We start from the raw sequence: 13795 nt of genomic DNA, 5'->3' as shown, positions 1-13795 counted from the left end.
AATAAAAAAGAAAAAGAAAAAGAAAAAGAAAAAGCATTTGATATGGTAAAAATGCAGAATTTCGATTACATACACAAACACGCACAAATCGAAGAAGTTGTAAAAAAAATGTCGAAAAAAATGAACTTGTGTTAACTACAAAGATTTGGTATGCAGACACCGGTATCTGGATTCTGTTGTTCTTTCCAGATTCTTCCGGTGACTCGTAGCTTGAGCTCTTTCCGATCACCGCCAGAGAAGAAAAGGGCCATGTTTCTTTGGATAATAAGACCATCATGGCTATCTCTCACTTTCCGGTGGCTATCTCTAACGCTCCGTGGGGTACCTTCCCATATAAGTTTTCTCCCATTTGCTCCTACCTCTAAACTGTAGCTGTAGTTTCTTGCTTCACTTTCATCCCCCATAAATCGAAGAAACGCCATGTATACTGGGGCTGCTCCTAGCTGAAATGCTTCAAAGTGTAGACAGAAATATTGCCCAAAACAATGGAATACCTATTCATTCAGATAAACAAAAACTTTAGCAGAAAACAAGGTTTGTCCAAGAACATGTAATAATAATAAGAAGAAAAAAAAAAAACTCACGGTTAACATCCAAGTTGCGTTTTCAACTTCACGTGGATTCGACTTAACATAGCGGTGATTGAAGGTGCAGCCACTGTGCATGTCGACTTTGTGGTCGTCTCTCAAGTGGGAAACGAGAAAAGGAATATCCCCGGTGACTACACATTCTGATCCAGCGTAGGGACAGCTGTACGGTCTGAAATCGCAGACGGCTTCGTGTTTGAGTTTGCTGTAATAAGGGAATATATCGGGGCAGCCCAAAGAGTAGTACTTGCAGGGCAGGTCTAACGACTCGGCAACCTTCTCTAGGGCTAAACACCTGATATCTCCAAGCTCTTGTCTGCAAGTGGGGCATCTATTATGCACCCTTGTCTTGCATGTCGAACAGAGTGTGTGCCCGTTGTGACACTGCATTTAAAAGAATAAAAATCGATCAAGATTCGCACATCCAACTTATATCCAATCATGATCTCCTATTTTTCATATCTCCGATTTACATTTCGACCTAATGGAGGCCCTTTCAGAGCACTGAAATTAACGATTCGATTATGCGAAGGAAACTCGTATATGATGAGATCATTATTCAATCTACAAAGACTACAAAACTCAATAACAATTCTATTCATTCTAGAGAGAGAGAGAGAGAGAGAGAGAGAGAGAGAGAGAGCAAACCTGATGGATAGGAGGGTACATAGAATTAGTGCAAACAGGGCATTCCAGTAATTCATGGACGCTTGTGGGGGCAATTCCAGATGCTACTTTATTATTATTATTATTATGATTAAGAGGTTTAGAAGAATAGTGATGAGAAATTGATGAATGGATCTCTTCTTCTTCTTCTTCGATTCCATCCGATATAATAGATACACACTCCACGCTTTCTATTTCAATCGCCGCTGCCATATTTTTTAGGGAAGAAGAAAAATAAATGATTCGAATTTTATTTTTTTCCTTCTCCCCCAAAAAAAAAAAAATCTTATAGAATTCCAATCTCAATAGCCCACTTATAGAAGAAATTTAAGCATTTGAAGGAAAATCAGATTCCCCACTTTGAATGTCTGATATTTTTATGCCCAGAAATCTGAGATGCCCACTTCCAATAATGCAATATCTCTTCCAATTTCTTCGAATTATTATTTAATAATCCCTGTGTTGTGTAGGGATTAATTAAGTGAGAGAAAATGGAGGAGGAGGAGAAGAAGAAGAAAGAACAGAGAGACAGATCGATTTGAAAAAGCAGCTTCTTTTTCTCTTCCCTCTTGGCCGGTTTAGAGAGAGGAGAGAGAAACGTGGACCACCGTTTCTTTTTTTAAATAATTTAATTATATGAAGCTAATCCCATGGTTTTCAATTAATTCATTTTTTTTTTTATTGTTTTGCTTGCTTGTCAACAGTTGCCAATTGTTGGTTAATATTTAAGAAAAATACAAATTTAAATTCTTTTTTATTTATTTATTTTTTAGTGAACGTAATTAAATTGTTAATGATTTTATTATATTATTATTATTTATCATAGTATATATATTTCAATTTTCGAAGTGTTTGTTTTTTTAGTAAGAAAGGCGGGAAAGAGCAAATAGAAATAAGACAATGATCAATAATTAATTTCAGATTTTTTTGTAGGAAAAAATTGAATTGTGAAAATAAAAACGAAAACAGAGAATTATTCAAAAAAAAAAAAATATATATTCAAAGTAATTCGAATATTATATTTATTGAAATTATAAGTAGCTGATATTTGGTTGGACCAACTAAACAGCCTAACATTGGTATATGTCTCAATCGCAAAAAAAACCTTAAAAGAATATTTGGGGTGATGTCTAAGTAAGCATTACTATGTAATTAAATTAAAATAAAAAAAAAATTTACAATTGAAATGATATGAAAAAATAATGAAAGGTTGGTGAAGCATCTTTTTCATGTAATTTTTCTGAAAACTTGTTATTAATTATAAATCAATCTAATTTTCAGACTGAATTTTGTGAACCGTTGGATGAGCACATGATAACGTCATCAAGTGATAAAAATTAAAAATTAAAAATTAAAAATCCATTTACAGGAGTATAAAAATAAAAATAAAAATAAAAATAAAATTACAACAAAATTAGTAACAACATAAGAGAGCTTCTAAATCTGGTTAAATAATGTCACCTTATTTATTATTAGTACCTGTACTGTACATATATCCGAACAATGGAACTCTACAACGCAACAATAGACGGAAGCTCTTGTTCGACCTCGTTTTCCACTTCCGACCCTTCTGAAGACGACACCTGTAACACGTAGATGAAACCATAACTAACACACACACACACACACACACACACACACAAACGCACACACACGTACCTGAGAATCGTTCGCTTTATTTTGGGAAAAATAACGGTCCAATGCTCCCTTGCCGTAGAGAATCTTGGCCCCACAACCACGACCCTCGGATCCAACGGAATCTTTATCGACTATTACTGCATCTATTATATCATCGCCGGTTCTCTCGTCAGGAATCTGCATATTAAACAATTCATATTTTATTTATTTTGTTTCTGCAGGAAAAAAAAAATTGTTTTTAAGGAATGAATCACAAACCTCGTACATAGCGTCCATCAGAACATTTTCCAGCATGGACCTTAAACCACGAGCCCCGGTGTTTTTAGTTATTGCTTTCCTAGCAATTAGTCTTAGTGCATCTTCTGTGAAATGCAACTTCACCTGAGAAACACGAGAAACGTGTATCGAAACTAATTAATTGAGATTATCGACGGAACGAATACTAAAATAGCGGAAAGAGGAATGACGATAACTTACTCCATTCATTTGGAACATTTTTCTGTACTGCTTCCCTAATGCATTTTTAGGCTCTGTTAAAACCTGTTCAACGAATCCGACAGCCACGTTAACGAAACTATTTCTCGACTTCTTATGTCGGATGAACACATTTGCGACTCTCTTAACAAAAAAAAAAAACAAAAAAAAAACGAAAAAATGATAGCCACCTGAACAAGCTGTTCCTCTGTAAGAGCTGACAAGTTAACTAGTACAGGGAATCGTCCAACGAACTCGGGTATCAGACCATAAGCAATTAAATCACTACTTTCAACCTGCAAAAAAGAATTTATTTTTTATTATTATTATTTTTTTTTTGTGAAATTGGCTTTACAATCACATGCATATGTTTGGAATATCAGATTCTATGTTAATTATTAAATCAATAGTTTCCTTACAGTTTCGAGTAATGATGATGTCACAGCAGCACTTGTAACACCGCCCATTCTCATGTTTGCGCGTACAGGAGCACCAAAGCCAATCGAAGAATCATGACGCCTGAAACAAATGTTTTTCCGACTTTTTTTTAATTTCAAGAATATATAAATACACCAAACACAATTAATATATTTTAATTCCTAAAGTTATGTACGACCTTTCCGAGATTGTTTTTTCCAAATCAATAAAAGCACCACCACATATAAACAGAATGTCTTTCGTGTCAATCTGCAGAGAGTCAGAGACGCAGCTTAAATCAAAATTTAATTATCCAAAACAATCTTGATTAAACAAAGAAATTCTGGATAAATTATATAATATAGTTAAATTAATTATTACCTGGATACTGTCACCTCTAGGATGCTTTCGAGCACCTTTTTCTGGTACGTTGACCACCTGAGGGAGAAAAAAGGATCGATAATCAGAATCTAGCTACAAAATGCACGAGCTTAAATTAAATTAGTCGTTTTTTTTTCAAGAAATTAAAAATAAATTGAAAAATCTTACAGTTCCTTCGAGCATTTTCAACAGTGCTTGTTGGACGCCTTCCCCCGAGACATCTCTACTAATGTTCATGCTCTCTGCCTACGAGGTGGTCAATGAAGAACAAGACCATTAGAACCGAATTATAATATTGCAAGACCGCAAATGACAATCTTGGTAAATTAACTAGTTATTTGGCAGACAAAACGAGACACCTTTTTCGTGATTTTATCAACTTCGTCAATATAAATTATGCCTTGCTGAGCTGCCACCACATTATAGTCTGCCACCTGGAAAATAAATAATAATACAAACGGACCAATTACACAGTAATCTTTATATGGCAAACGGGATCGCACTTCTACGTAAATCATCACAAACTTATGTTGAGCTCACCATAAGCAGCTTGTACAAAATGGACTCCACATCTTCTCCAACATATCCTGCCTGCAAAACAAGATTTTTGATTTTCTTTTAAATTTGACGAGATTATCAATTTGCTATGTCGTATAGTTATAACGAGAAGAGCTTGTTCATCGCAATATTTACGACGATAATCGAAATTCAGAAGAGTAGTATTCTGTATCATGTACAACGATAGAAACACTTGCCTGAGTAAGTGTAGTTGCATCAGCTATTACGAAAGGAACATTTACCAACCGTGCCAAAGTTTTCGCGAGTAATGTCTTCCCTGTCCTTAATATGACATCGAAAATACATAGTGAAACAGTATACAGAATATACAAACTTGCACGAAAATCACATTAGATGCTTAAAATCATCAAGAACCATAAAAAAAAAATAAAGCCAATCTAAGAACACCGACAAAACTTGTGTGCGGGTGTGTATTATATCATATGCACTCCAATCTAAGAACACCGACGAAACTAAATAAAGCCTCAAAATTAAATCCTTCCAAGCCAGTCACGAAGTAATTTACCTGAACCTGTGGGACCCATAAGAAGAATGTTACTTTTCTCAAGTTCGACATTTTCATCATCTGCACCCTCGGTTTTGTCGCCATCTGCAGGCCTAACTTTTCAAGATATAGCAATATCGTTATACATACTTATCTCAACAATGACTTGTTAACAAAGTGAAAAACAAGTTAGCAAACATTCGCAAAAGATTCTCTAATCAAGAAACACCGTAAATCGGATTAACGTCTACAGAACAGTGACACAAAGCTCTATCCCAATACCCAAAAAATAATAATAATAATCACCTCTGCGAAGAATCGCTATATATCCTCTTGTAATGATTATAAACAGCTACAGAAAGAACCTGAAACAATGAAAAAGATCAATCAATTCCAACTAATTTACAATATTGAATTAAAAAAAATAAAAAATTAACCTTTTTAGCTCTCTCTTGACCAATGACAAACTTATCAAGCCCTTTACAAATTTCCTTTGGAGTCGGAAAATCTGGACCGAGATTCGAACCGCCCCAGCTTCCATCTTTCTGGCCCGACCCGAATCCACCACCGGAGCCCGAATTGGAACCGTCACCTTCACCGACATGAATAAATTTAACCCCAGGCCGGACCATAATTCCGTCGCCCCCACCCCCAGGTGGCTGCCATACCTCAGGTGGGTCCCCCTGAGAGCTAGAATTCTCGATTTTCCTCTTATTCCTGAAGAAATTAGGGAAGTTTTTGCCGCTCTCGATGTAATCGCCGCGCGGAGAGAGGGGCTTGAATGGAGTCAAATTGAATGGGGGGTTTGAGATGAAACTCGAATTGCTTCGGTAGCTGCTATTGTCGAATCCGGAGCTCCACTGGAAATGGTTGACCCGACCCGCGTGCATATGGTTCTGAATGAAGTATCTGAACTGTGAGATGGCAACTGAGGTTCTATATCTCGATGATTTTGACCGCAAAACAGCTGCCATCGAATCTAACAACAATTTTTTTTCAAAGCAATAATCAAGAAAAAAAAAGGCGATGTCTGGGTATTGATTAGATTATGAAGAGAGGATAATTTGAGTTGTAGAGTGAAAATTGAGAAATGGGTTTGGGAGAAAAGGGGGGAAACAAGAGTGGGTTCCGCACAGATTCTTCTAAATTAGGGATTGTTTTCAATGTGATTCGATGGTAATTAAATTTAGGGAAAATGCAGTAAAGATTGGATTTTTAAGGCCAGGATCAGAATTTGGGGCAACTAAAAGGAAGACAGAAGGAGTTAATTGAGATGAGATTTTGATTGAATTGTCGATATCATGGAATATTTCTTGGAATTCTGTAATTAAAAAAAAAAAAAAAAAATTGGGTTAATTTGAGAAAATGGGAACACAGATGTACGACGTCGTTTTGTCTGTACAATTTCTGAATGACAATGTCACAGCAAATGCACTGTCAAGTGTCAATAATACTGCAATAACTAGACCAAAGAAGAAAAGAAAAAAGAAAAAAAAACAGCACATAAAAATACCCAAATTGGCCTTATAAGCTCAAGAAATATCCAAATTACAACAAGATAATGTTACAAGGGAAATACATATGTACACTTGCACTTTGTATGTGAAGGTACAACCAACTACTGCACAGACAATTTTATGCATCTAACTATCAACAACATAACTAATTTCTACTTATCAACAGGTGTGTGCTAATTCAGTGCAGCCTAAAAATCAATAAATAGCAGTTAAATGTTGTCAATTGCTATTGTTACACTATTTCTACTAATCATCGTCTTGGATCTCTCTCTGCAACAGTTTCCCGTGAATGCCGCGCTGTACGAAAAAAGAAAAATAAAAAACCGAACCATTAAATTAAATCCAGAGAGTAAATAAATTAAGCGATAAATCGAGTGAAATTTGTGTGCGGTATTATCTAGTTCATTTAACAGGAAATGAAGAAATCTTACTTGCATTACTTGATTTGGAGCTTAGACTTCTGGCTTCATAAATAGCTGAATTTGCAGCAAACACAGCCAACTTCTTCACCTGCAAACGGATCGAGATTTTATTTAACTTGAGCGAAAAATTAACACATGAACAAATCACTAAGTGGGTTATATTGATAAATGTGGATAAAGTAAAACCATATTCGCCAAATTTATTACGAGATAATAGATATCGAATTTTGGGGTTAATGAAAGATTCACAGCAATAAAGTTGCAGAAAGAAGTTGAAAATACCTCCAATATATCTTGCTTGTATTTATGAAAAGGAGGAAGCAGCCGGAATTCTTGAGTTAATCGGCTGCATTCTTGGACATTATCAGGGGACACAAAGTCCAGTGCAACTTTTGTGCAAGACTGAGAAAAGACAGAATATCAATATATTATCAAGATGTATAAATACGACAGAAAATAAAAATCCAAAAATATATTAAATAAATAAAAAATCGAAAAAAATCACCTGTCTGTTTCTCACTTGATGAGGGCAGCCAGCAGGGATGAACACCGCCTCACCAAGATGCTGCTCGAATGTCCAAGCTTCAACATCTAATTTGAAGGAAGCAATATTTTTTTGGTTAATTTTACTTCTTGTAGGAAAAACTCGACACACAATAACTATGCAAGAAAGCGAATCTTACTGTATTCTTCCTTCAGCTTTCGTTTGTGCTCCTCGTCCAAATAAAAAGTCTGGTCATGTATTGGATGAACCACCTAAAAAAAATTAAAAAATAGCCAAATCAAAATCATGTTTTCGATCAATTAGTATGTTCACCGAGAAGCATATGTACTTACAGAAGCCACCAGAGAACTCTTGTAGTGGTCAAATTCTTTATAATGCCGCCGCAAGTATTCGTTTATCTTCGGAACATCATCCCTACGAAAGATGTCCCATAAAGCAGCACCGTATTTTTTTGCACATTTCTGAAGAACATCGGCTGGTTTTTTGCCACGCGAAGTGCGCAACGTATGCACCGCAGCTGCGTGCGTCATTATATTCACCTGGTAAAACACGTATCGAACACTTATCATATTTCCATAAATAGCATGAACTGCGACGCGACATATTAAATAGAAGAAAAAAAAACGAGGGTTTTGTGGAAGCATACCGCATCAGAAATGTCACAGTGCAGTTTTGTGACCGAATCGCCTTTTCCGAGTTCTACTGGATATCCATAGGCGATATATGATTTCGGCCCTAAATCCGGCTTTAAAGCACCGGCAGGAAGTTTTGTCGCGAGATTCAAAAGACCGGACCTAGGATGCGTGTAATCGGGGAACGGAAGCATAGACATAAACTCCGAACCATGCCTAGGTAACGATTCTTCAAAATAACTCGTCGACGGCCAATCCTTCAGCTTCAACATCTCTGGCCATCCATCTTCGTGCTTACGCCCTTCTAAGTAGCCTCGGAAAAACTGGTCAATATCGATCTCAACCTGTAATATAAAGAACAAAGATTTGTCAGAACATATGATGTCTACTTTGTTAAGAGACTATGTGCATTATCGAAGAGCACAGAAACTGCACACAATCTGAATAAACTATGTGCATTATCGAAAGCACATAAACTGCACACAATCTGAACAAGTACCTCACACCAGTCGAGACAATCAATCGCCTTCACGCAGTTTCTGCTTGCATTTCTGAAAGCCCTCAGCATAACCATCGGCTCCCAACTAAGACCAGACGACATTGCAAGAGAATTTCGAACAATGACAGGTTCGCCTCTTCTCCAGTGCATCTGAAAGTGTTCAAACTCGGCATTGCCCAAATCGACAGCATTCGGACAGTACAAAAAGTTGTCTTTACTGTTCTCCCTGGATGCTGCCTGTCTTAATTTGGAAGAATCGTTGCTACCACGGGAAGAAGAGGCAGCAAAACACAACGAACACTCTTTCGAAAAGTCTATATCTGGTAAGTGGTAATTCGAAGTGTAATCCTCTGCACTCTTAATTAACTTATCCACCCAATTTGCACTAAAAATGCGCTTTAATACTAAATTATCAGTTCCACAACCACCGTGCTCTTTGGGAGGACATCGTATACTCCCGTTGTTCTTAGCTTCCCATTTAGGGGGCCCACAACACATGTTGTCTGCATGCTTATTTGTTGAAGGAAGATTAATATTGTCATCATTTGAAGAATTTCTTCTCTCCGGACTTATTTCAGCAGAATTGGGAGTAGTTTTGGCCTCGATACCTCCTGGTTGAAGACCTTTTCGGAGTTCATTGCAACAATCGAGACAGATATCATAAGAACAAGCGGCATTGGAGCAGCTTCTGTGGAAGTTGACGATCGATGTTTTGCAGTTGTCACTGTTGAATAAACATAAGTTCATTAATAATATCTTGCGGTGAGAAGATTTTGCAACCAACAGGAGAAATAGCATCCAACAATACTAGAAATGTCAACAAATTAAATTCAGTATCAAACTGAAGAAATAAATAAAAATAGGGTTTCCTCTTAAGGTCACAGAAGTTGATATAAATATAGAAAACACATATCCAAAAGTGCAAGTTTCCGACTAAATGCACATATAGTAAACATGAATCCAGGACCACACAATTTAATTCTTTAATATTTTCGAAATCCTGTAATTATTTTAATATAATAGTAAATTTCTTTTAGTTCAACAAGATATTTGTAAAATAAAATAATCTTGATGGAAAAAGTTAATGAAAAATACAAAATGATGTGAAGCCAGTTTTTTAAAAGTTTTCTTAAGCCCTCTGAAATACAAAAAACTATTGCTGGAAGAACATACCAGTATACGCGATCGTCTTCTTCAACGACTGCAAGTTGCACATCCGCTTCACTCATTAGAGCACCTAAATAAAGAAAGAGCAAGGACATGTAAATCATTACGAAAAATAATAGAAGCAAAGGGACAACTTCAACCCTAGTATTCAAACCTCGTAATCTGGCTTCAACATCCAGCTCAACCTTCTGCTCAAGCTGTATATGTCTAAGGAGAGGCAGAACGTTGAGTAGCAAATACAGAGATCTTTGCATTCTGATATTCTTGTCAGCCTTTTTTTGGCAGCCCTGAAAGAACCAAATTATGTCACGATGTGTAAGTGGCATATACAATATACGATCAAAAAAGTACAAGAATTACGGACAAACTGAGGTTATAAACCTTTGTGAGTACATCTGCTTGAAGGCAAGCTTTGCAGTTGCAATTTCCGGAGCAAAATGGGCAAGCTTTCTTGACTTCTTTCTTGGTCATCTTAGGATACCTATGATTTTCGCAGAGTTTCTAACCTTAGGAATATTTTGCATGAAAATAATATGACAAGTAATAATAACATAAAACGGAAAGAACATACACGTGGCTTCAAAATAACGAGGGATCAAAATAGTAACTAGCATCCTTACCATTTTTCAATGCAATTGAAGCAGTATCGTTTCCTATTGCAATTTGAGCAGACGACAACAGGTTTGTCACTTTTCAAGCACTGATGGCACATCGTCTTGTGCTGCTCCTTTGTAAGGGTGGCATCCTGCAAAAAAAAATGTGATGGAATATAAGTGTATCCGACAAAAGATAATAAACTATCATCAATAATTAGATTTCATTCAATTGCGGAATTAGAGACCCCATAGATAATTATATTGACTTCCAAAGGAGTAAATGAATAGTTAATTCTTGTCGGGATGAGGTTTATTAGGTCAAACCTCATCCACGGCAGACGTCGTTGACCAACGACTATTTTCACATACTAAACATAAACTAAAACTACTTAAATGAAGTCCCATCTAAACGAACATTTATAAGCAAAGTAAATACTGGATCTAATGAAGATGTCGTTCGTTATTCCATGCATGTTATGTTTACTCTCATACTAAATAAATAGGGATCAAACACGTGGATAAAAAAAACTCACCGCAAATCCCGATACTGATGACTTGTTCTTCTCCAAACCACGATCGGCTATTTTCTTTCCCATGCATGCAAAATCGCTGAGTTCATTTATATCGACTCCTGATCTTGCTCTATGTCCTTTTTCGGTCTTCTTCGAAACGTGATCTGAACTTGTCGATGATCGTTTTCTCATCATGTTGCCACTGCAAACATCATACCCATGCTGTTCAACTGGAAGTGTTCTCGTCTTCATTGACCCCTTCCTAACAACTGGGATATCCCGATTCGTTTCAACATCAAAGGATTTCTTCTTCGTACTGTTTGAACCTTCTGCCCAACCTTCGCGATCGTTCTTCTTATAGCTTCGATCTGCCCAGTAACCTTCATCCCAATCTTCTATTTCTTCATATTCTTGCTTTATTTGTATACCCTTCATTTGATTTGATCCGATGGGCTGCCTGCCCTTACCCTTACCCTCATCAACCGCATTTCGTCCATCGGTGCGTTCATCATCAACTCGCTCAAGGAGCTCAATATCGCCATTACCAGCATAACCTTTTACTCTCAGTTTGACGATTCTTTCTTTATTCTTGACGCCTTCGGGCTTTCCTCGAGCACCTCTCTCGTTGACACTTCTGCCAACAGGACTACCATCACTCCTTTCAGTGTTGAATGATACTTTATTTTTATTCCTTGAACCTTTTCGCTCCTCCATCTGCACTCGAGTTGCGCTTTTGACAACATTACTCCTAGAAACATCATCTTCCATACCATCAATCTCATTTAATGTGTTCTTCTTATTATTACTACTCTTTGCCGCACCGATCGGGGAAAACATCGGCACGGGAGAAACATTGACACGAGCACTTTTTTCAGCCTGAGGGACGTTCTTCTTATTCTTCGAACCCTTTGGCCTTCCTCTCCCTCGAACCTCGTGCAGTGGAGAAGCTATTACAGGGCTAGCATTACCACCGTCTAAACCAACAGATTCTCTCGTCTGAGCGATTGTTTTGTTCTTATTAGGGGAACCCTTCGGCCTTCCTCTACCACGAGCAATCTGCACAGGGACATCACTTTGATCAACATTAGCACGAGAAGCACCGCCTCTTGTGACAAATCTATTTTCAGCCTCGTCGACTGTTGTTTTCTTGTTCTTGGAACCCTTTGGCCTTCCTGGCCGGCGAACCGTCTCTACCGGACCTGGCGTTTCAATATCATCGTCTGTACTGTCACTCTCTTCGGAGTCGGAGTCGGTACTGATATCGAAATCGTGCACCAGGACATGCTTATTGCCGACGATCATAGGAATTAGTTTCGCCTTCTTCGCCACATGTTGACCACCAGCATTCTTCTTCACTGCTGCCTCGATTTCGCGCTCGAAACCATTCTTATTCCTACTCTGAGAACCCTCCGGCCTCCGTTGCTCACCATCATTTTCTCTAAAAACCTCCCTTTGCATTCTACTTTCCAAACCTTTCGGCCCCCCTCTATTCCTCAAACCACCTCCGCCACCGCCAGCAGCAACCGCCCCCCTCTCACTCCCATGGCCGTCAAAACCACTCGTGCTCTCATCATCCACACGCTTCCGCTTCCAACCGCCGCTGCTCTCACCATGATTCCCACCGTCATTTTCCTGCCTCCCAATTTTCTGCATCTTCTTCTCCTCCTCCACACTCCTTCTCTCCGACGGCTGATGTTTCTCGCACATGGTTTTTCCCCTCATAGCCATCAAATTGCACCTCCACATTCCGCCGTGAACGACTTTCTGGCACATGAAATCACCAGCGCCGCCAACCACCGCCGCCGCCTCCATGATCCTGGACTTTTTTTTTTTTGTTGCGAAGAAAAAACTGAAACCCTAAACCTAGAGAGAGAGAAAAAAGGAGTTTCACCGATAAAGCCGAATTGGGATGTGATTCATTGAGGAAATGGCGCTGCCCTTATATGCTTGCTGTAGAATTAAATGCTTTTCACCAAAAAATGACAATAATGCAGTAGCTGTAATATGGAACATTGTAGTAACTCTGTATACTGAATTCGCGCCCGAGATTTCAAAAGCACGAAATAATTGCTTTGTATATTTCTCTCGGATTATGTTATGTAAGCACACAGGAAAACCATTGTCTGGTTTTTTTATAGGGAGATTGCCATTTGTCAGCACTAACCAGACATTTTGTGTTCAGTTGTTTCGGAAACCGCTTCTGAAAAGGCGACTATAACTGGAATTGGAGGAAACTGGAGAGAAATAAACTGGAGAGAAGCGTTGGTCAAAAAGTCAAAACAATGTGACGATTCAGTTTTTTTGTTCGTACGACGTGGGATAAGATGGAATATTCGAAAAGTGGATTAACTAGCAATTAATTATTATTGCCATCTTAATTCTATGGAAAAAAATATATATATATATATCTTATTTTTTATTTAATTTTTACAAACCCGGTCCGAATTTTATGGGGGCCGAATCTTACTTGCGGGGAGACGTGTCCAAACTGTATTTTTTATTTTTTTTTATAATAAAAAATGTCAATAAAAAAAAAATCGAGTTTAATTAATTTAAATCTTACGATTCGATTCAAATATTTGTATAAAATTTAAATGTAAAAAAGTTGATCGATTCAAATATTTGTATAAAATTTAAATGTAAAAAAGTTGATTAAATTTTACGATCTACAATTTTTATAAATTAAATTTCATTATATTTTATGATACCACAAGAAAAT

The 13795-nt window shown here is 37.4% G+C and overlaps 3 protein-coding genes across 3 annotated transcripts; all 3 read right to left on the bottom strand.

The window, feature by feature from the left end:
• Nucleotides 1-16: 16 nt before the first annotated feature.
• On the bottom strand, nt 17-1891 carry LOC105971719 (E3 ubiquitin-protein ligase SINAT5-like). Its single transcript, XM_088819232.1, has 3 exons — nt 1236-1891; nt 585-971; nt 17-494 (listed from the first exon to the last, which is right to left on the bottom strand). Exons 1-3 carry the CDS (start codon nt 1464-1466, stop codon nt 132-134), a joined length of 981 nt encoding a protein of 326 aa, XP_088675358.1. The 5' UTR covers nt 1467-1891; the 3' UTR covers nt 17-131.
• Nucleotides 1892-2581: 690 nt separating this feature from the next.
• LOC105971718 (CLP protease regulatory subunit CLPX1, mitochondrial) lies at nt 2582-6659 on the bottom strand. The gene is made up of 15 exons (XM_088819230.1): nt 5664-6659; nt 5533-5591; nt 5248-5339; nt 4915-4998; nt 4704-4750; nt 4523-4597; nt 4332-4409; nt 4164-4220; nt 3982-4052; nt 3785-3884; nt 3557-3661; nt 3369-3431; nt 3150-3272; nt 2913-3068; nt 2582-2836 (listed from the first exon to the last, which is right to left on the bottom strand). The coding sequence occupies exons 1-15, from the start codon at nt 6198-6200 to the stop codon at nt 2765-2767; spliced, it is 1719 nt and encodes a 572-aa protein (XP_088675356.1). The 5' UTR covers nt 6201-6659; the 3' UTR covers nt 2582-2764.
• Nucleotides 6660-6730: 71 nt separating this feature from the next.
• Nucleotides 6731-13344, bottom strand: LOC105971720 (uncharacterized). Its single transcript, XM_012996589.2, has 13 exons — nt 11098-13344; nt 10589-10713; nt 10350-10449; nt 10123-10255; nt 9975-10038; nt 8802-9525; nt 8317-8646; nt 8003-8209; nt 7849-7921; nt 7671-7756; nt 7448-7567; nt 7175-7253; nt 6731-7040 (listed from the first exon to the last, which is right to left on the bottom strand). Exons 1-13 carry the CDS (start codon nt 12886-12888, stop codon nt 6994-6996), a joined length of 3879 nt encoding a protein of 1292 aa, XP_012852043.2. The 5' UTR covers nt 12889-13344; the 3' UTR covers nt 6731-6993.
• Nucleotides 13345-13795: the final 451 nt, after the last annotated feature.

This window comes from Erythranthe guttata, chromosome 6, assembly GCF_056151865.1.
Source record: "Erythranthe guttata isolate IM_541 chromosome 6, IM_541, whole genome shotgun sequence".
In the NCBI taxonomy this organism is placed as follows: domain Eukaryota; kingdom Viridiplantae; phylum Streptophyta; class Magnoliopsida; order Lamiales; family Phrymaceae; genus Erythranthe; species Erythranthe guttata.
This window is presented reverse-complemented; position numbering and strand designations above follow the sequence as displayed.

Bases quoted from the DNA above. Each gene is read 5' to 3' on its own strand.
- LOC105971718 (XM_088819230.1), bottom strand. From the start codon at position 6,200: ATGGCAGCTGTTTTGCGGTCAAAATCATCGAGATATAGAACCTCAGTT. The intron at 5,340-5,532 runs GTGATTATTATT...TTGAAAAGTTAG, and splicing joins TATAGCGATTCTTCGCAGAG to GCCTGCAGATGGCGACAAAA. The intron at 3,662-3,784 runs GTAAGGAAACTA...TCTTTTTTGCAG, and splicing joins CATCATCATTACTCGAAACT to GTTGAAAGTAGTGATTTAAT.
- LOC105971719 (XM_088819232.1), bottom strand. From the start codon at position 1,466: ATGGCAGCGGCGATTGAAATAGAAAGCGTGGAGTGTGTATCTATTATA. The intron at 972-1,235 runs GTTTGCTCTCTC...TTTTAAATGCAG, and splicing joins TGTACCCTCCTATCCATCAG to TGTCACAACGGGCACACACT. The intron at 495-584 runs GTGAGTTTTTTT...CTGAATGAATAG, and splicing joins ACGCAACTTGGATGTTAACC to GTATTCCATTGTTTTGGGCA.
- LOC105971720 (XM_012996589.2), bottom strand. From the start codon at position 12,888: ATGGAGGCGGCGGCGGTGGTTGGCGGCGCTGGTGATTTCATGTGCCAG. The intron at 10,714-11,097 runs GTGAGTTTTTTT...TTTTTTTTGCAG, and splicing joins CATCAGTATCGGGATTTGCG to GATGCCACCCTTACAAAGGA. The intron at 10,256-10,349 runs GTTTATAACCTC...TGGTTCTTTCAG, and splicing joins AAGCAGATGTACTCACAAAG to GGCTGCCAAAAAAAGGCTGA.